General features: G+C 28.8%; 1 protein-coding gene across 4 annotated transcripts in view; it reads left to right on the top strand.

The window, feature by feature from the left end:
- LOC119602891 (poly(U)-binding-splicing factor half pint) overlaps nt 1-18,382 on the top strand; it is a 119,688-nt gene extending 101,306 nt beyond the window's left edge. For 3 of the 4 annotated variants that reach the window (XM_037954688.1, XM_037954689.1, XM_037954690.1), the window contains 3 exons: nt 251-309; nt 5,870-6,373; nt 17,288-18,366. In XM_037954688.1, coding sequence (XP_037810616.1) covers nt 251-309; nt 5,870-6,373; nt 17,288-18,290 — 1,566 coding nt within the window. In that variant the 3' untranslated portion in view covers nt 18,291-18,366. Of the gene's footprint in view, nt 1-250; nt 310-5,869; nt 6,374-17,287 lie in introns of all 4 variants that reach the window. The other variant, XM_037954687.1, reaches the window with a different exon arrangement.
- Nucleotides 18,383-22,337: the final 3,955 nt, after the last annotated feature.

The following is a 22,337-nucleotide window of genomic DNA, read 5'->3' as shown; positions in this document are numbered from 1 at the left end:
TTGAAATAAATTAAATCCAAAATAAATCCAGTGATTAAAAAAGCCTCTATTGTCTTAGGTAGTATCGTAATTTTTCGTACATTTCCTTTTTAGAACACAGTGCGTTTTTCAGGAAAATCATTAGCGAATTCGTGTTTAGAAAGAGGTTCTACATAAGGATACACCAGTTTTAACTTAAACGAAGAATAATTAATTTAAGGTTTATTTAAATTGGATCTATTAATTAAATACGTATTTTTTTCATTTTCAGCAATTGGCTTCACAACGAACACAAGTGCAGAGGCAGCAGGCTTTGGCACTAATGTGCAGGTAAGTGTGTTAAACAAATTTATACATAGTACATACAAATATACAAACATGCATGCATGAGTACATACTATTATTAGGGTGTCCCGAGGAAAAGCATTTTTAAAAATATCGTAATGGTTTTCTGGATAGTAGATTAGATTTAAGAATTCACAGTACATAATTTTGATAAACGGAAGTAATTGGAAGTTCTATATCCTAAAAAGATAAATTTTACTTAGTGCTTTAGATTTTCTTATCGATAATCGCTTTTATATAGCACAAAATGGAAACCTATGTTGTGCCTGATCAACATAATTGTGATATCTGTATTTCCTTCCACCCTATTTAATAGTAACTTCGAAGAATATTAACGTGCATTTCATATTAACTTTGCATTACATCAACATTATATGCAAATTTGACTATGACTATATGACGTAATAGATAATGTTGCTTTTTAGGACTTTCTGGCGGGTGGAAATGACTAACTTGTTCCCAGCAAAATATTTGCTTACAAATTCACTAGAAAAATCACCAGAACTCATCGAGTAAAGTGCTTACAATTCTACTAGAAAAAGTACTTATTTTTGTTTGAGATGTTCCAAAAGTAAGTCAATATTATTTGGTTGGAAATAAGTTGTTTTTTAGTAGAGTTATTTATAGAATATTTATGAAAAAATAAAAATAAAAAGTCGACACAGACTGGGGTTGAACTCAGTACCTTCCGTCTACCAGTTGAATGCTACTCTTACTACACCACTGCTTTGTTGTTTTATTGTGCGTCAAATAATAGTTTTCCCACACAAATACTATTTTATTTTCTGTTTGTCTAAAAATAGACATTTGATATCGTGTGCACAAAAAAAGGAAAAAAAACAGAAAAACTAACTGTTTTAATTTTTGTTTGTTTCTTTATTTTGATTTATTTTAGACGTTGCCTACAAAGTAAGTCATTAATGAAGTACTTAATGGTAATCATTGTAAGCAAAGATTTTGCTGGGTTATTACGCCCTTTTCAAATTCATGTTAATAAAATCGATGTTTTTGACAATAGAGTTCAAAAATTTGCGACAGTATTTATTTTGATGCGGTGGACCATTTTCAATCAAAAAGTCGATATTAAATTTTTTGGTTGTTACGCCGTTTTGGATATGAGAAATTTTGTCTCAAGTGACCCAACTTTACAAATCAATGTCTTCCGATTTGAATTAAATTTGCACCAAGGTTAGCACTATGGACACAAACTGTCAGCTCTATCGGTCAAGAACTGCCGGAGTCAGAAGGTTTTATTGAAATGAGTGTAACTTTTCACCTTTGGTCCTAGCAAAAATTGTCCAAAGGAGCTCTTTCTTCATTCTTTCAAAAAAAAAAATATATATATATATATATAAAAATATTTTTTTTTAAATATTTTTCTTTTTCAAAATGGGATTTTTTTTTTTTGCTTAAAAGAAAGATTATACAATTTCCTTGCAGGGCTTTATAGTCCCATAATGGGATGCGTGTGGGATATCTATCAAAGAAAATATTTTTTAACTTAAGAATAAGATTTCAAAATAGACGTTGTCATCGGAAGACAGATTTTTAAAGTTGGGTCTCTTGACACGAAATGACCCATATGGAGGAATACCTCTAAAACGATGCGTTTCGATGTACTAAATACGAGGAAAATAATTGAAAATCTTGATCTCAGTACAATATGTTAAAAAAAATGTTCTGGAAGCTTTTCGAATTAAGTGTAAAAAATTCCGTAATTTTGAGCTTGTCGCGGGAAAAATAATAAAAAATTTTGGTAGTGTATTTCTGGTCTGCAAAACGACTTTTATTGTATTATAGGGGCATATAAATTTCAAAAAATTCTGAAATGACTAAACCAAATGCAAAATTATTTTTTTTAATATTTTTCTGTATGTGCTAAAAATTACAGCAATTTTGACACCCATTTCGATAAAAAATGATTTTTGTGGACCAAAAATATTCTACAAAAATTTAAAAATATTTTTTTCCGTAATCAGCTTAAAATTGCGGATTTTTTGAGACCAATTTCGAAAAAATCTAAAATATTTTATTTTTCAAAAATTATACTAAAAATTATACTAAAATTATACAATCGTTGGTAGGGAACTGAGGAATATTCCAAAAAAATGTTTATACCCACCATCAAAAAGATGGGGGGTATATTGATTTTGTCATTCCGTTTGTAACACATCGAAATATTGGTCATAGACCCACAAAAGTATATATATTCTGGGTTCTCATTAAATTCTAAGTCGATCTAGCCATGTCTGTCCGTCCGTCTGTCTGTCTGTCTGTCTGTCTGTTGAAAGCACGATAGAGTCCCAATGGAAAGAGCTAGAGAGTTGAAATTTCACATAAATATTTCTAACAGGTAAGGATTGTTTGGTATTGAAAATGGGCAATATCGGTCCACATTTTCTGATAGCCCCCATACAAGTGGCCCCTCGAAAAGCTGCTTTAACAGCCATAACTTGTTTAAAAATACGAATATAGCGATAAAATTCGACATAAGGAAGTTTCTTATGATCCAACATCATTATGCAAAATTTTATGAGGATCGGTTCATAATTGACCCTACCCCCATATAAGGTCCCCTTCAGAAAATGACTTTAACGCTCATTACTGGCTTAAAAATACTAGTATATAGATGAAATTCGACATAAGTAAGTTTCATACGAGTCAAAATCTATCTAAAAAATTTTATGAGGATCGGTCCATGATTGACCCTACCCCCCATATAAGGTCCCCTTTAGAAAATGACTGCAACGCTCATTAATGGCTTAAAAATACGAGTGTAGCGATGAAATTCGACACAAATAAATTTAATACGAACCAAATTCTGTCTACCAAATTATATTAGGATCGACCCATAATTGACCCTACCCCCTATATAAGGTCCCCTTCAGAAAATTACTTTAACGCTTATAACTGGCCTAAAAAATACGAGTATATAGATGAAGTTCGACATAAGTAAGTTTCATTCTAGTCAAACGAGGTTTGATGGTGGGTATATAAGATTCGGCATTGCCGAATATAACACTCTTACTTGTTGATATTTTTCTCGTGTTCACTACATTAATACGCATCGATTGAGTGGTATTCCTACATGAAATTCTTAAAAAGGCTGTTCCTCGGGACCAGTGATGCCAAGTGTAGGGATTTTTCCCTTTTTGTAGGGATTTTTTTCAAAAATTTCACGTGTAGGGAAAAAGGGAAAGATTTCTTACTATTGTTAAGTTGTAGGAATTTTTTCAATTTCATAGTTTTTATCAAATAAAAATATACTCTTTCATGTATTAAACTTTAAAATTAAAAATGAAATCAATTTTAAGTGTATCGTTAGTAAAAATTCCGCTTGTAATTTCTACAATATGTGTACCTACATATCGCTACAAGCCTGGCATAATCCAAAATTCGGGTTTCTTGAACTGACGTCTACAAAACATGCGACATACTAAAATCTTTCATATAGATTTATCAAATTTCTAATATGTCTATTATTTTCGATGTGAAAACGATTTTTTGTAAACGTAAAAACTAAAACCCGCGTTTTCGTGAATATTAGACAACTAAAAATTGAATTTCAATTTAGATGAGAAACATATTAACCTCAACTATCTGAATTTGGATTTTTAAAATCCCTTAATTTATTTAAAAGTTATCAAAGAAAATAGTTAAATGTCATTAAATATTCATATCCATTTTTCTTCAAACTACTTTTTTGGATTATGCCAATCCTGTAGGGCGATATATTCTGACTCTTTATAGATAGAGTAGTCGGGGGCTTAATGCAGTAACTCAGGATTGAAAAAAATAATTTCATGTTCTGAGATTTATAAAAGTAAACCGCAAAAAGTAAACGCAAAAGTAAACCTTATTTAAAATAATTATATTAAATTTTATGACATCTTTTTGTTGGGAGCACATAAAATACATTTTTAACATCGAATCGTGATACTGCTATAAATCTCTCAATTGTCTTGTTTTTTTTAATCTTAACTGAAGAGTCAGGGTTGGAAGATTTGTATGATGTAAAATTGAAAGTAAAAAATTAAAAATTTAAATTCTAGAAATTTCATTCCTAAAAATTAAAAACAGCTAATATTTTAGTTTTTTATGTTATTTTTGTATTTTTTTAAGATAAACTTGGAAAAAAATTGAAAAAAGTAGTGTAGGGAAAAATGTAGGGAAAATAAAAAGTGGGTGTAGGGAAAAAAGGGATTTTTTCTCATAAGCGTAGGGATTTCTGAAAAAATTCTCCTGGCATCACTGCTCGGGACACTCTAATGTATATTTGGCAAACATATGCATAAGACGACTAATTGAACCTTTTTTGCAAAATAACAAATTATAAATTAAATTTTATTATAGGCTCAACCCTACTTTAAGCCAACAATATGTTGATTTTTAACTTTTTTCTCAGAACTCAGCTTTTTTCGTTATTTTTAGTTGATATCGAAAATTAATTATGATTTCTTTTAAAAAAAAATATAAAATTTATAATTTTATCGTTTACAAATTTGTAAAATTTAAAAGATTATATTTTGAGAAAAAGTTTCTAATATAGGTAACATTGGATTAATAGATGGACATTTGACAATATTTCAATTGGCCAGCACTATTTTTAGGCAATTTGGAAATGCACCTCTGTCAACCAAATGATGGCCAAAATCATTTTATTTCTCTATTTCATAGTATATACATACATATGTATGTATGTTAAATATAATAATATATTAGATATTTATCAATAATTGCAATAATTTATCAAAAATTGCAATAATAAAAAGTAAAACTAAGAAAATGTGCAATAGTGATGTTAATTTTGTCGCAAAATATTCTATATTCGGATATTTTTAATATGTAATAATTTAAATGTTATATGTACAAGATTTAAAAAAAGATATATCTTTTAACGTAAAAATCTTTAGATAAAGGAATATTGTGATTATTTTCAAAATACATAGAGAACTGGAATTGGTTGTCAACAAAATTACTTACTCGAAAATGTTCAGAAGTTTTCACATGGGAATTAAATAATTTTAATAAGAAAACAAACAAATCATTCATCTAACTTTAATAAATTTCTTTCTTAAAATCTTTAAATACATATTTTATATTTATATTATATTTTAACTCGAGAACATACTAAAAGTTGATTTAGTTTATAAATCAATCATATTATTTAATATATATTATACACAATTTAATAGAACATTTTTATTTTAATTTAGAGATTATATTAAAAATTTTATAATTTGACATTATATTTTTGTCGTTTGTTGGATAATATTTCAAACCGATACTAGTTAATTGATTCCAGAATAAAATTTTTGTTTATAAATGAAAAGCAAAAAAAAAAATTGTAATGATGAATTTATAACATGGTTAATATTGTTAGTACATACAATTTCTTCGTTCAAGTTATAGAACTGAAATTGAGTAACAATAATATAATGAACCACATAAAGCTGATAAGATCTGAAATAATCTCACAATAAAAATAAAAAAATTAAATATATATAAATTTAACAATGTTGTTTTAATTCCACAATCATTGTAGGGTTTATGTTGGAAGTATATCATTTGAACTTAAAGAAGATACGATAAGAGCAGCCTTTCTTCCATTCGGTCCTATAAAATCCATTAATATGTCATGGGACCCAATAACACAAAAGCATAAAGGATTTGCCTTCGTTGAATACGAAATACCCGAAGGTGCTCAGCTGGCATTGGAACAAATGAATGGAGCTTTAATGGGTGGTCGTAACATTAAAGTAGGTCGACCCAGTAATATGCCACAAGCCCAACAAGTAATAGATGAAATACAAGAAGAAGCAAAAAATTTCAACAGGATTTACGTGGCCTCTATCCACCCAGATTTATCTGAAGAAGATATAAAAAGCGTGTTCGAAGCTTTTGGACCAATTCTGTACTGTAAACTGGCCCAAGGAACTTCTCTACACACACACAAGGGTTATGGATTTATTGAATATGCAAATAAACAAGCCATGGATGAAGCAATTGCAAGCATGAATCTGTTTGATCTTGGTGGACAACTCCTAAGGTAAAAATTTTGAATAATATACTACTAGATATACCCAGTGTGCTTCGCTACCCTAGTAACAATATAACGTTAGCTTAGTACGCAAACGTAACAAGTCCACGTTTTATAGAAATTGAGATTTAAATGCAGAATGGTAGTATATCTTGAAATACACATGTTACAATCAAGAAATTACCTTATTTTTACTTTAAACATGTATTTTTGCTGTGGTATGCAAACGTGCTAAGTTCTCAAAACAATAAAAATATACAAAGAAAAAGTGCCAAGTCCTTTCAATTTGCTATTATAAAGGCATTAATTAGTCATGTAAAAAGAAATATCAAACATTTTGTACATCATCGTCTAGAAAATAGTTATAGTTTGTAAAATCTTCGATTGAGTACGAAATTATGGAATACTATTTTAAAATAAAATAAAACAAGTAAATATTGACAAAAAACTGATTTTATTTAAGAAGAATGATAGCGTAAATTATGGACCGAATCTCATAGTAGTTAGTAAAGAAATTTTGGTTCCTTTAAAACTTGTTAAACTTGAATTGCATCACTATATCGTTATTTTAAGCCAGTTGTGCGCTTTAAAATCAATGGGCGTTGGGTAAAACATTGCCCTATCCTCATGAAATGACGTAAATAGTTTTTGTGGTTCCATAAATCTTGTTTTTGTCGGATTTCATCACTATTCTGCTATTTTAAATACAGTTATAAGCATTAGAGTAATTTTTTCAAGGGTACTTTATTAGGGAGCGATGGTCAAATGTATAAAAATTAGTGTAGCGATTTATGTTCATTAAAGTTTTGTCTATATAGAATTTCGAAGCTTCACTGATATGTTTAATGCATTTATGAGCATTAAAATATTTTTCTGAATGGGATCTTATATGGGGGCTAGGATCAAATAAAACCCGATATATTCCTTACTATATAATTTTTGAAAACAAAAAAATAACTTGGTCCAAATTTTATCACGATTACTAGCTACTCATCACATTTATTTGCGTTTTCTAGAAGCCACTTGTATGAGGACCATGAGAAATCGTGGATCTACACTTACTAAATTTTATACACTTCGTCTTAAAGACACAGCAAAACATGTGTGTCAAATTACATCAAATTATCTTCAAAATAGAAATAGAAAGGAAAATGTTATAAGAAAATGTGCTAAGTCCAGCAAAAAATAAAAATTCAGAAAAAGAAAACGTGCTAAGTCCTAAAAAAGCCACCATAAGTATTCAACAGCATTATTTTTAAATTGTTTCACAAGTGATATTAAAAAAGGAGAAATCTAAGAAGATAACTGCGTTTACAGATTTTAAAAATATGAAATAAAGAAAAAGTTATGAAGTTTTTTGCTTCTTCTATAAAATTTACAAAAGAGGACTTGTTACGTTTGCGTACTAAGCTAACGATAAATTAAAAATCCCCTTATAATTTTTCATATTAAGTAATTTTAAAAAATTTCGAACAAAAAAGTAGGATTTTGAACATGACCCCCTCCGATTTCAATGAAATTCGGCACATAAATTATTCGTTATAGTTCAGATTTTATCGATGTTCAAAGTTCATATTTTTTAGGACTTTTTTCAACAAGCATTAAATTTGACATCTTATATGTTCTAAACTATATATCCGATTTTAATCGTTTTAGTCGCTAATTAAAGCCAGTATATTGTAGTTTAATATTACTATTCTTAAAATATTATAGTTTTAATAAAAGGATAATTATATTCAAAATTGTCCTTGAGTGAAGGATATCTCAAAAAAGGTACCTTCCATTTTTTGTCTTCCTTCACCAAAAGTAGCTTATAGTGTCATAAAATTATTCACATCATTTCAATACAAATTTTAAAAATATATAAGTTTTTGTTAATAGACTATTTTTATTTTGTCAGACCTTTTTGTGTTCATCAAGGAATAAAATTATAAATTTTGAAATTTGTGTGGAAATGATATGGATTATTTTACTAAAAGTTGGATTACTTGAGATCCCCTCATTATCCCTGCAAGCAATCTTATATGAAGGAATAAAGAAAATGGAAGGTACCTTTTTTGAGATATACTTTACTAAAGGACGTTATAGCTATAATATTTGAAATAAAATTCTGTCAAACTACAAAACATAGGCCTTAATTAAGGACTAAAGCGAATAAAATTGGATAAATAGGTTACAAAATATACGAAGTCAAAATTTAATGATTGTTTAATCTTAAAATTGAAATTTGAATCTTCATAAAATCTAAACCGCAATGAATTTGGAAATGGAGAACTTTAAACTTCGTATTTATACAAAGAATGTGAGTACCAAGTTTAATCGAAATCGGAAAGGGTAAGGTACAAAACCGTTCGAAAATTTTTGAAATGCTCATTTTTCCTTTTGCCCATTTTTGTATTCAGTGAAAGTATTTGTACAATTTACATACTTTCTTAGTTCCTAAGATATAACATTTTTTATTTTGTATGAAAGATGACATGTCCATGTGACATGGAGGTGCTTCGCCTACTTTCCAGTCCACTTATTCTCCAATCACATGATTATTTTTAAACTTAAAGTACACGTCCAAATGTTGAAGAACTTGAGTGTTTAATATACATATATGGTAGATGCAACGCCCACTATTACAAGTTTACAGTGTTACACGGGCAAAATTTTAGATTTCCATCTCTAATTGCTCCTCAGATGTATACATTTTTGTATTTAATTCACATGGGAGGTGTCATGTCCCCTATTGCTAATCCCAAAATTTATTTCCCAAATGTTTACATGGGTAATAAATATTCGTACAGCATCAAAGTCCCAATAGTCCAGATGAAAAAATTTGTGTATTTAATTTATATTGAAGGCATTTGGCATGCTAGTCAGGTAATTTTTTTCCAAATTGCTCACATAAATTTTTATGTTGCCCGTGGAAAGATTTGAGGGTTATAGCTCTAAAGGTTTCCCGGATATATGATTTTTTTATTTAATTTATATGGGAAGGATCACGCCCCCATAATCCGCCAATTCATTGAACAAATGTTAAGATGTATGTCAAAGCTGTTCGTGCAAAAATTAAGCATTCTAGCTTTAGTCTGCATATGTCCCGGTTACACATAAAATCATATCAAATTGTTGTCATCCTTATAAATTATATTTAAACTCAGCCTGTTTAAAAAAAATCAACCTTTGGCCTCTGTGAATATTAGAAGTTAAAAGTTTTATTAGAATTAGGGCCAAAGTTTGGCATTTTCTGATAAGATTAAAGTTAAAAAATTATTTTAAAATAATATATGTCAACTAAAAAATATAAACTAGAACATAATGCTTCACTTTATACTAAAATTCGACTAAAAACGAAAAAAGTTAACTTTAACCCTCCATACCTTTTTTTCCAACAAAAAATAAACTGCGTTTAAATATTACAATATAATCAAAAGTTATGGATTTATGAACTACTGTGCGAGCACAGTGGACTTATTGACTGAATTGAAGTTTTTAATTGTAGCTATAAAAAATTAAAATTTACCCCAATTAAACTTTTACGTTTACCTGTTTACGTAGTGTTAATATTACGTAATACTTGATCGTGACATTCAGCCCCGTTAACTCCACCTCCGGTTACCGTTTAACCTGTAGATATTCTGCCGGTTAAAATTTTTTTTTTTGTATGAAAAGTGTCAATTTAACCGTACGATAAAATATAACTATGCCCAGTTAACTCCACCTCCGGTTATCATTTAACCTATAGATATTCTGCCGGTTAAAATATTTTTTGTATGAAAACTGTCAATTTAACCTTACGATAAAATGTAACTAGATATTGGGATAAAGGGAGTTAAAATATAACACAAATAACAAATGTGTCCCATTTTTTTTTGTATAAAAAACCTCATTTGGAAAATCCTAATTGTTTTTGTGTAAATATGGTAAAATTTGTAAGAAATACAGCACTCCTTAAAAATTTAATGAAATACTTACGTAGTAATAATAATTTTTTTTGTTTTCGATTTTGTTTGGATTAAATATTGAAAAAACACAAAAAAAGTTATATAAAATAAAATTATACAACAAATCATAACGGGACTTTATGACAAAAATACTGTTAATGATAATTTGTAGTAAATACAATGATTTTATCATTACTTTATTGTTATTCGTCATTTAATAAATAAGCCAATCGCGAACATTTAATGAAATCATGCTACTAAATTAATGTAACTTGTCATCAATGTAGTGTAATGTCAAAATAATAACGGGACTTTATGACAAACATATTTTTAAAGTTAACTGTGAACTTTAAAGCAATTTTTTGTGGGAATTGGAGTGAAATGTGAACCTATTTTTGTTACACTTTATACAGGTCTGTCACACATTTCGATCGGAATGGTCTCAATTCCGTATTATTATTCCGATCGATTTTGTTTCAGCTTCTTCAAATTCCGAATTATGTAGTCAGTTCACAAAAAAATTTAAATTATATTGATTTTATTTAAAATTGATTCTGTTAAGCTTATCAAAACTAGAATCGTATTTTAGTAAAGGTTCTTGTTATTGAAACTTTAAGCAAAAAGATTAATTACATATAACTTTAAAAACTGAGAGTGGTTTCATTTCGAAAGAATTTTTCGTTTTCATTTTCTAAAAAAGCAAAACTACAGAAACAATTCTAGGAATTTAAAAATAATCATTAAGTTTTATCATATTACTACAAAATTAATACAAGTCTGACTGTACAAATTTAAGGCACATTTATATGAGGGATACCTTAAATCCCGGCAATATTAAGCCCATTTCCAATACCATCATGTTTTTAACTAATCGACGTCCACTTGGCCGTTTACAAAGAAGTTTAAAAAAATATTACCAGTTAATACCTGGATCGGTTTAATATTGACCATAGCTCCCATAGCCCCTGCCTGTGTCGACTTTTTTTATAAATGTTCTATAAATAACTCTACAAATAAATAACTTAAGCTTTTCCGGCCAAATCATAAGGGCTTTTAATTATGTTTTGAAATTAATTAATTTGTTGGTTCAATTTACATTCTAATTGAAGAAAATCCTGATAAAAAGGATCTAAATCTAACAGTTTAATGAATAATAAACTAAAGATTACGACATCAAGCGCTCATAAATACATAGTTTGATTTAATAAATAGTTTAATTTATTCTATACAGACAAAAAAAACTCCAATATACAGTGGTATAGAAAATAAAAACTAAATCTTTAACTTCTAAACTGTAAGGGCGAGTTTTTGAGTTGGCAATCAAATACCAATTAATTATCAGATTAACTAATCTGAAAATAAATTTAATCTGATGTTAATCCCCTTTGATGTTTTGAGTACAAGATTAAATTTCGCAGTGTTGCCATACAAAAGAACAGAAAACGTCACTGTTTGTTATCAAAACAATAAAAAAGAAGAAGACAATTGTAAATTTAATATGAAAATCAATGAAAACTTAAATTTAAAACAAAAGATGTATTTTCAAGTGTCCATAATTTGTACTAATCAATAAATAGAACATTTTAATGTTTATATTTATAAAAATTGTGTTAATTTTTTTGCATCAGCTGTTTACTGCATTTCATGCGTAAGTTTAAACCACCTCCATTGGGCGCTTAAACCTGCCAACAAAATTAGCTATTTGAGCACTCAAAACCAACTTTCTAGGATTAGTTTTAATTTAATCGCTAATCTTTCACCTAAAGATTGGCCCTAAGTATAACTTGCGTAAAAAAGAAGTGTTGTCATGGGTCCCCAAAGTGAAACAACTCGTTTATGAAAATTTTTTAAAGGAATCATATTTGTTTGGTTGTAGCCCGATTTATAATGTACTATTGGTAAAATTTTCTCATCGAGTACTACAAAAAACCTCGTCGTAGCTATAAATTATTATTATATGTATGTATATAAGTCAAGGTTATTGAATTAACAACAAATGTAAAATTCATTTATACAAATAAAAAAAAAACTGTTAAATAAACTCTTTTTTTGTTTAAGATTTTAATAAATCAACTTTATGCATTAAATATTTCTTTCGATTAATATTTTGAAAATTAAGTGATGACGAATTTTTATTTACAAGACACAAGGTCGAGAGTGTTGGAGAAATAAACACTTAAAGTCAAAATTTCTCAAAAAACTGATTGAAAGCATCTAGTTTTCTTTATAACTTTGAGGGCGGAAAGTCAATTTTGCTAATGAAGGTCACTGTGGGAGAAGCTTAAATATTGGAAAAAATAAACGTAAATTTTCTAAAAAGGGCTTTTTCATGAAGTACACTAACAGAGTAACTTCAATATACCCAAAATATCGCGTGATCGAAATACTTTTAAATTTTAGATGTTGAAATCACAAAGCCGCGATAAAATATTAGCATGCAAAGATGTTAAAACGAACACAAAAAAATTGTGAATTTTTAATTTTTTTCTGAATTTTATCAGTAATCAATCTTTATATAGAAAGAATTGGTTTGCAGCACGCCTCTAATTTAAATTGGGGACATTATACCTCAACCGGTAGCAGCTGACAATGATGCTTATACGAAAATCGATAAACCGTTGGAAAAAAAGTACGTTTTTGCATTAAAAAAGTATAAAAAAGTTCATTCATGTAAATATATATTTTTTTTTTGCAAAATTTAAATTAACCGGACTTGTTTTCACTTTAACGGTTTTCTGGATTAATAATTCATTTAAATTTAGAAATAAACAAGTAAGAGTGCTATATTCGGCTGTGCCGAATCTTATATACCCTTCACCACAGTGTATTTAAAAAATATCAATTCTATAAAATTTTAATTTATTTAATTTTCCCGTTTATATCATTATTATGGCAATAGCAAAACGAACAACAACAACGCTAAACGAAATAAACACACTAAAAAACAAAATATACAAGGCAGTAAAACCAACAGACATCCAAAAATACGAAACGAAATACACAAAAAAACAAAATACACAACGCAATGAAACCAACAGACATCCAAACATACGAAACTGAATACACCAAAAAACAAAACCAATATACACAAGACAATGAAACATACGAAACGAAAATCTCAAAAAAAGCAAAAACAAAATACACAACGCAATGAAACCAACAGACATCCAAACATACGAAACTGAATGCACCAAGAAACAAAAACAATATACACAAGGCAATGAAACACACAGCCATCCAAACATATGAAACGAAATACTCAATGAATAAGCAGTGTTGTTGTTGTTGCTTATATCAAAGCATGAAAAAAATTGTCTTTTTTATAAAATTTTCAAAAGGTTGTCTCAGATTTTTGCTCATATCTCCAGTATTTATGGACCGATTTTGCTGATTTTATATAGCGATCTTCTCGAAAGCATGTCTAACAGAATTGTTGAAGATTCGGATCTCGCCGATATCTGGGGTCCTCTAAAAACTGATTTCAACAAACACACAGACGGACAGAGAGACAGACGGACATAGCTTAATCAACTCCGCTACCTATAAGGATCCAGAATATATATACTTTATGGGGTCGGAAAATTATATTATAGAAATTACAAACGGAATGACAAACTTATATATGTATACCCTTCTCACGAAGGTATAAAAATGTAGTCAATTGTAAATAAGAAAGGATATGGTAACTATAAAAGAAATTTCATAAAAATTTCTCTTTCGCCGAAAAAACGCGGTGTTTCTTGAGTTAAAAGATAATTCGACGAAGCACACCTAAACCGCTAATTAAAATTGGTAACACTTAACATTAATCGGTAGCTGACAATGCTGCTTATATCAAAATCGATAAGCCATTAGAAATATGTACGATTTTCCATTAAATGCATTGAAAAAAGTTCGGTCATGTGTATGAAATTTATTTCCAAACTTTATATAGATTTTCATTTTAACGGTTTTTATATTATTTAATCATTTAAATTCAGAAATGGAAGCATAAGATAATTATAAACAAGCAGTTATTAAAAATATTTGCATCAAAGTTTCTCGTGTGCAGAAAATGCAGTGTTTTCCTTTTAAGAATAATTAGTGAAGCACACCCTTCACGCTAATTAAAATTAATAAAATTATATTCTTTTAGGTTGCTATTAATGAGGTCTATAGCAAAATCTATAAAAAAAACTACAACCATTTTGGATTTAATGCAATTTTAAAATAATTCATTCGAATATATGCATAAATAAATTAAAACTTCATAATTTTTAGTCTATCAAACATAAATGCATATTTTTTAGTTAATGATTGTAAATTAATGTATTAATTCATCATGTTAAAAAGTCCAAAAAAATGTGTACATAGTTTTATAAAAAAATATTTTTTGAAGAAAATCTAAATTAAAAAGAGAATTTCCCATATACATACAGTGTCTCACATAAATATTCGAATTTATTATTTTTTATGAATTACTGTGTTATTTTATGATGTTACTTTAAAAATAATAATAGTATTTAAAATTTTTTAATGAAATTTTATTAATTTATATTATTTCTACGAAATACAAGAAAAAAGTAATAAAAACTCATTAATGGTTTCCAAGAAAATGGAAAAAAACCCAAAAAGGGTCATTTCAGGTACTGCGCAAAAATATTCGAATTTTTTCTAAGAACTTCTTTAGAATCCTTGAACACGTGTTTTATTGCCCATTAATTAACCCATTATGCAGGTAGTGGTTATATGGAATATTTAACATTATATTTTTTGGAAATTTGCATAATTATGTTGTAAATCCTTCCTGTGTAAGCGCTTAAAATGTTCAAAGAAAAAGAGTTGATCAATTCAAATTATAAAATTAATTTATATCTGAATAATCAAGGCCGATCAATTAAATACATATAGGAAATGGTTGATAGATTCCCATCGACAATATATTTTGTCATTACACGCATGGAACAAGGAATTCCATTGAGTATTTACCATTATCAAGTCGTCCAAAACTGCTGTCAATACAGGACGACAGAGAAATACTGAGGAAATACCGAAGGAACCTTCATCTATCAGCTCCAAAAATTAACAACGAACTCATGACAGTCCTGTGAATAAAAATTAGTGTCGAAATTGTGGGCAAAGTACTAGGGAGCAATAATTTGCATAGTCAAGTACCAAGGTGGAAACCGCTCATATCGAAGTTAATCGATGTTAAGTGTCTTGACTCCGCAAATAGACTCATAAGTAAGAATATTGGATTCTGGAAGGAAGTTATTTTCGACGATTAGAACAAATATAATATTTTTGGCTCAGATAGTCGTCAAATGATATGGCGAAAGCTTGGAGATGCCTTGGAATTATCTAACTTAAAACCAACTGTAAAGGACCCAAGTTGCTCTGCCATATTTTGGGGTTCTGTGTTCGTCCACGGTGTTGGACTGCTAAAATTTATTATTGTAATTATAGACTAGAAGGTCCACTTGTCAATTTTAGAGCAGAATTTGCATGCTAGTACCACCAAAATGGGGCTACAACCCATTCAATTTATTTTTCAACAGAAAAACGATCCAAAATACACGACCTGGTACGTGAAAATGTTGATCATTTACAACACTAAGTATCTTCTTTCACCAAATTTTCAATGGAGTATATGTCTGGACTTAAACTCCATTGAAAATTTGTGGTTATATTTACAAGAACAACTTTTAAATCACTCATTATCCTCTAAAACCACCATACGGTTGCTTTGCATGAAGAATGGGACATAATAACGCCAGAACTATTCCATAAATTGGTAGAAACGGTCCCACGACGCTTGGAAGTTGTTTTTAAAAACAAAGGCTACTATACAAAACATTAATTTCATTTTAATTATTTATTTTTACTTCATAATGCTAATCTAAATATGATTTATACAAAAAATTCGAATAATTTTGTGAAGCTATTTTTTGCACTTTTTTTAAAAAAATAAAATTAGTTTAAGTAAATTATTTTTTTTTTAATTTTTAAAATGTGGTATAAAATTTAAGGACTGTCTGGACAACATAATAAATTTATTTATTTATTTTTCCCACAAAATCTATTATAAAATGATGTCTGTTTTCATAATACATTAAATTCGAATACTTATGAGAGACACTGTATGTATAAGAAATTTCCAAGAAGATATGAAATGCATCCCTACAAAAATACTTTGTCTCATAATAAAGGCAATATTGATTTTTTTTATTGAAACCTTTTGCACACATCCAACTAAATCTCTCTTACTTCATACTCGAATTTATTGAATTTTAAATGTCGTAGTAATGCATAAAATGCACAGTGCGATATTTTGTTTGGAAATAGACATAAAAAGTATCCAAATGCAGAAAATAATTCATCAATTAAAAAATATTTTCACATAACAAATCTTAATTTTTTCTTTTGGACAAAAATACTCTAACAAATCAAAATATGTATTACCAACATATCGTCACCTACAATCAAACAATTTAAAATGGAAAGTTAAGTTTCAATAAGCGCGATTTGTTTTTCTTCGAAATAAATATTTTTCAACGGTTTTGACAATTTTAAAAATTTACTTAGTATGTTGTATTTATAAATGATCAAAATGTCGAACATCGGAATTGTTTTAATTACGAATTAGTTCTCAAAAAAAATTAAAATTATATTGATTTAATTTAAAATTGAATCCGTTTATGTTATCAATCGAATCAGAATCGTATTTTAGAATATGAACCATTCTTATTACTGAAGCTTTTCTTATTGGTTATCGGAGTCCAATTTTTTGTGAACATTTGGTTTGGTTCAGTACATTAGAATTAATGAAAATTCGATTTGTAATTTATTGTTAGTTAGGTGACAATATACATACATACATTTAATAAGGTACTTTAAGAATTTTGCTTTTTTAGACCGGAAAATAAATAAAAGTTAAATTAGATATTTCATTAATTTAATATAAAAAATACAATTAAATATTAACTTTTATTCTTTTCTTAAAAATTTCTAGGGTTGGTCGTTCAATAACTCCACCAAATGCATTAGTAAGTCCAGCAGCAAACTCAACCATGCCAACAGCCGCTGCTGTAGCGGCTGCAGCTGCAACAGCAAAAATACAAGCTTTAGATGCAGTTGCAAGTAATGCTGTTCTCGGCTTAGCTGCCGCTACTCCTTCCCTCGGAATGCAGCCCCTTGCAGCTAAAGTAGCTACATTGCCGCTCTCAACACCTGGAAATAGTTTACATTCCGCTATTTCTTTACCCACAACTGCTGGTACTTCATTTATATCTACTGGTATATTCCAAACTCCAAGTGTTGCTTCAAATATTATGGCTGCTTCAGCTTTGCAAGCAGTTTCTACGCAAGCTATAAATGCTGCTGCAAAGACAATAATAGGTCCAGGTTCTAATGTGACAGTTCCACTTATTAGTAAATTTAATGCAGGCGCTTCGGAAGTAGTTCCATTGGCAACAATACCCAATCCCATAGTACCATTAGCTAATACAAATGCTACAACTATACCAGGCGCAGTAACGAATCAACAGGATCAAATACAAAAACCACATGACAAGCAACAAGAAGAACTTAAGAAAAAGATTCTGGATGAGGGAGAAACTCAAACTCTACAACAACAAGAAAGTATGTCTATTAAAGGTCAAAGCGCCCGACAATTTGTTATGCAGCGTTTGATGAGACCGCAAGAATCGAGAGTTATTATTCTACGCAATATGGTTGGACCTGAAGATGTTGATGAAACACTACAAGAAGAAATTCAGGAAGAATGTACTAAATTTGGAAGTGTCAGCCGTGTAATTATATTTAATGAAAAGCAAACAGAAAATGAAGATGACGATGAAGCAGAAATAATTGTTAAAATTTTCGTTGAATTCACTACAAATACTGAAGCTACGCGTGGAAAGGATGCTTTGCATGGGCGTTTTTTCGGTGGTCGTCGCGTAATTGCAGAATTATATGATCAATCACTTTTTGACCATGGCGATTTGTCTGGTTAATAATACTAATTGTATTTGCAGACTATCACTAAGTACATACATATATTCTTATTCTAAAAATAAATGTATATCAAGTAAAAATAAAAGTTTCAGCAAAAAGTTTTTTATTTATTTTTTCAACAGCTTCAAACTATTTTTTTCTTTCTAAAGTAAATCTACCCCAAAAAAAAAAATCTGGAAAATGAATTAGCAAAAAATAAAAGAATTATTAAAGCAGACTATGGGAGAAGTCGATAAATTTTTACTTCATACAGTCAAAACAAAATAAAATGTAAGTAGATATGATTATCAAAAAAATCAAATAGAAAATATTTTTTGTGTCTACACTATCCCATCTGAAATAAAATCAAAGAAAAAACATAAAATTTCATTTAAATTGGCTTTTGTTTTTATTTCTGATTTTTTCTGTGTTTAAATAAAAATAAAACTCTGATAAATTGAAAAAAAAATCCAATCGTTTTCAAATTTTTAAAAAAATTTTCAGTAAGTTTCATTACATTTTGTATATACACTATTATATTTTTCATTTTATTTGAATATTTTGACATGTTGCTTTACTGAATATTATGTGTGTAGTCAGCTTAAGAAATTAAAAATAAAACAAAACAACCGTGTAAATTTGTCTAATTTCACTTAAAATTTCATATTTTGTAGAATATTTGCACATTTTGATAATATCATTCCTTCTCCTGGACACAATATTCCCCAGAACCCACTAGAAATACTATGACATAAATTTTAACTTTCAGCCCATAAATTGGCAAAATTCCTAGGGATTTCTGCTTTTATTTGTTGCTCCATATCATTTCATATGTTCTTTATTGGATTGGGATCGAGAAATTATACTGGGCACTGCAAATATGTCAATCCCGCTCGCTTCCACTTTTAACACATTTTCAGTCGTTGTCGACCAAAAACGCCATTTAAATTAACTTTTTTTCTCTAATTTTTTTACTAAAGTATTTAAGAGCATATCGTCCGTCCCTGTTTTAAATATTAGTACTATGTGGGTTTTAACAAAGTTTTCAGAATGGCAAAAAACAGTTTAGTTTGGCTGTATTTTTGATATATAGCGATGCTTTAAAAAAATATGTCTCTTCGCGCATTCGTTAACAAAAATAATTAATACTATGTATTTTGAAAAATAACTGAATTTTGATCGCGCTTTAGAGCAGTTCAAAAAAACTCCACATTGGAAAACATTTTTATATTGAAATGTTCTTTCCAGATTTGATTTCTTTCGAAATATGGGTTAAAGGACTTTAAGGGGTATATTTGATCAATTACAATACCATGTAGCGGATGTTAGCATTACATCCATAACTTCTGCGAAATTTACCTTAGTAAACGTTATCTATCCACATTCGCAGACAAAATGGCTAAAATTAAGAATTTAACAAGATAAAATAAAAACTAGTTTTCAACTTTATCTTACAATTTCCACTTATTATCTGTTTATGCAAAAATTCTAATAGGTCTAGAAGTTGCAATTATACTTTCAATTTGAAATTTATTTTTGTGGACTTAATTTATTAAGTACGTAGACTAAAAATCGGAATAATAAATATAGCCTACTTCTGTTTTTCATACAAGAACTGCAAGTGCTTTAACTAAATGTTCATATAAAAATATTAACGGAAGGACGGACAAGATTTAATCGCCCCAAAAAGTGATTTGAAGTTGATCAGTGCACCAAAAGTTGAGTGATGATCCGTTATTTACGGTGTCAGATTGACTAGTGTAAATAAAATAATATTATAGTAGTGTTATTATTTAAATCAATATAATTTGAAACACAGTCTTGCTTTGGCAATTGCCGTGTTAAGTCGATCTTTTTTCTCTCTCTTAATAAGTGCGGATAGTATAACGGTTTTCTCAGTTTACTTTAAACAAACAGAAACGTGTTTTTTTTTTCTTATTTATTGTTGCTTAAATATCAAGAATAACAAACAAAAATTTTTAAGGAAAAAATTTCAACCTCTTTCTGAGGACTGAACCACCCAAATATGAATGGTTCACACCACCTGAACCATAACGGGTTCAGGGAACTATGATCAAATGAGGACTTAACCAACAGGGGTAAAAGGTTCCGTGTTGATGACTTTGTAGCTCTCCCAGAAATAAGACAATGCGACGATCATATCCCTCGATTCCTTGTCATATCAGTCAATATTAATAAAGAAGACCGCTGAGAAATTCAGAAAAGCCAATTACATCGACACAATACCTGTTTCCATTACTTATCAAATTAGGAGGGAACTGTGCAGATAATGTAGAGAAAATATTCACCAAGAAAAATTGTCCATCATTCCTAAAACATAAAACTGTTTTGAAAATAAAAATTGACAGAAGATGCACAGAGAAGCATGGAAAACCTATAACTCCAATCCAAAAGCACATAAATTTTTTACAAAAAATAACCCCAAACCCACATTTGCAAATATTACCAAAGGAACAAATAACGTAGCACAGTGGTATAGGAAAAAAAAAAGAGGGAAATAATTCGGTAACTTCTAAACGGTTAATCCGTTTTTAATGAAATTTGGTATGCACAAAGAGGAGGTGTTGTCGAGTTTAGGTTTTGAATTTGGACCTTATAGGCCAACCAGGGGCCCGGCGGGGGGTCCTCAAATTAGGACACCTCGGCTATGTTAAATTTTTAAAACGATCCTATTTCTTCATTTGAGTTCCGATTTAAAAAAAATTTCGTATATAGAATCTCCTCATCGAGCACTATAAAAAATTATCTCTTATAGTTTAGGAGATATTCGCATTTGAAAATTAAAATTTTAAAATTTTTACCGTCCTTACTTTAGTTTTTTGATAATAGCGGGTCCAAATATTCCCGATTTTCGCCATTTTTTTATTCGCTTAACAACAAGTTTATATATCAAGCAGTGAAAGAATTATGTAAAAATCATGACTGAGTCCAAAGTTATAGGCATTTTAATTTAAAAAATTAAAAAAAGGCGATTTTTTGCCATTTTTTTGGGAAAAAAGTATCTTTTTCTTTTTAAGTTATCTAAAAAGTTTCTAAGAAGATGTATATAAAATTTATACTTTTTGGAAAGCTGACTTTACATAAAATACGATAAATGAAACAAAACCTAAAAATTTTTGATACCGAGGGGACCAGGTCCATCCAAAAAAACCCTATTTTTTATGAAAAATTCAATTTTGAGCAAAAATTCTCAAATCGCATAGTCGATATCAAATTATAGTGACCTGTTTTATATGACTCAATATGTTCTTAATCATTTTGTAACGGGTTTCGATAACCCCACCCCTGGTAAGGATATAATAGGCAAAAAACCAAAAAATCCCATTTTTGGGATTTTTTAAAACTTTTTTGGGAATTCCGGGATTTCTAATAAGAAAATTCGAAATTTTTATTTAATTTTGGATTTTGAGTAAAAAAACTGTAAAATTTCATCAAAAAATATTCATAAATAAAATTTTTATTGCAATTTGAAAAATTTGTATCTTCGCAAAAACTGAATAAAAAACATTTTTTAATTTTCTTAAAAAAAGTATTCCGCGAATTTTTTAATTTTCAAAAATTATATACAGTTTTGAAAAAATAGACAAAATTACCTTTCCATTGATATATAACAGCCTACCTAATGTTTTTTAAGTGACATATTAATTAGGGAAAACTCAACATCTTTTAGAGAATTTACCTAGTACTATTATTTTCATCCATACATTTGTTAGGCATGTTTTATGAATTTTTACAGCCACTTTTTACGATTAATCTTTTATTCTCTATCCCTAAAAAAATTAACAAGTATTTATTTTATATAAAAATAGTCTTTATTTTTTTTTTTATAAATTAATATAATTTTGTAAAATAATCGGTATCACAGTAGTCCATATCTAAAAGATAAAGTAAATCTTTAAATTCATGAATATTTTCAAATGCTAACGTTTTGTTTCCTTATAGTAGATAAAACAGGATCAGAAGATAGAATCAGATTATTAAAAATATCTTCATTTTTAGACTGCCTAGAACACTTCCTTGAGCTAAACTGATGAATATGCTTAAAG

Source organism: Lucilia sericata, unplaced genomic scaffold, assembly GCF_015586225.1.
Source record: "Lucilia sericata isolate MDLA Ls3-8-SP2 unplaced genomic scaffold, ASM1558622v1 Contig000261F_arrow, whole genome shotgun sequence".
NCBI classification, from domain to species: domain Eukaryota; kingdom Metazoa; phylum Arthropoda; class Insecta; order Diptera; family Calliphoridae; genus Lucilia; species Lucilia sericata.
Note: the sequence above shows the minus strand (reverse complement) of the source record. Positions and strands in the feature narration are given on the sequence as shown.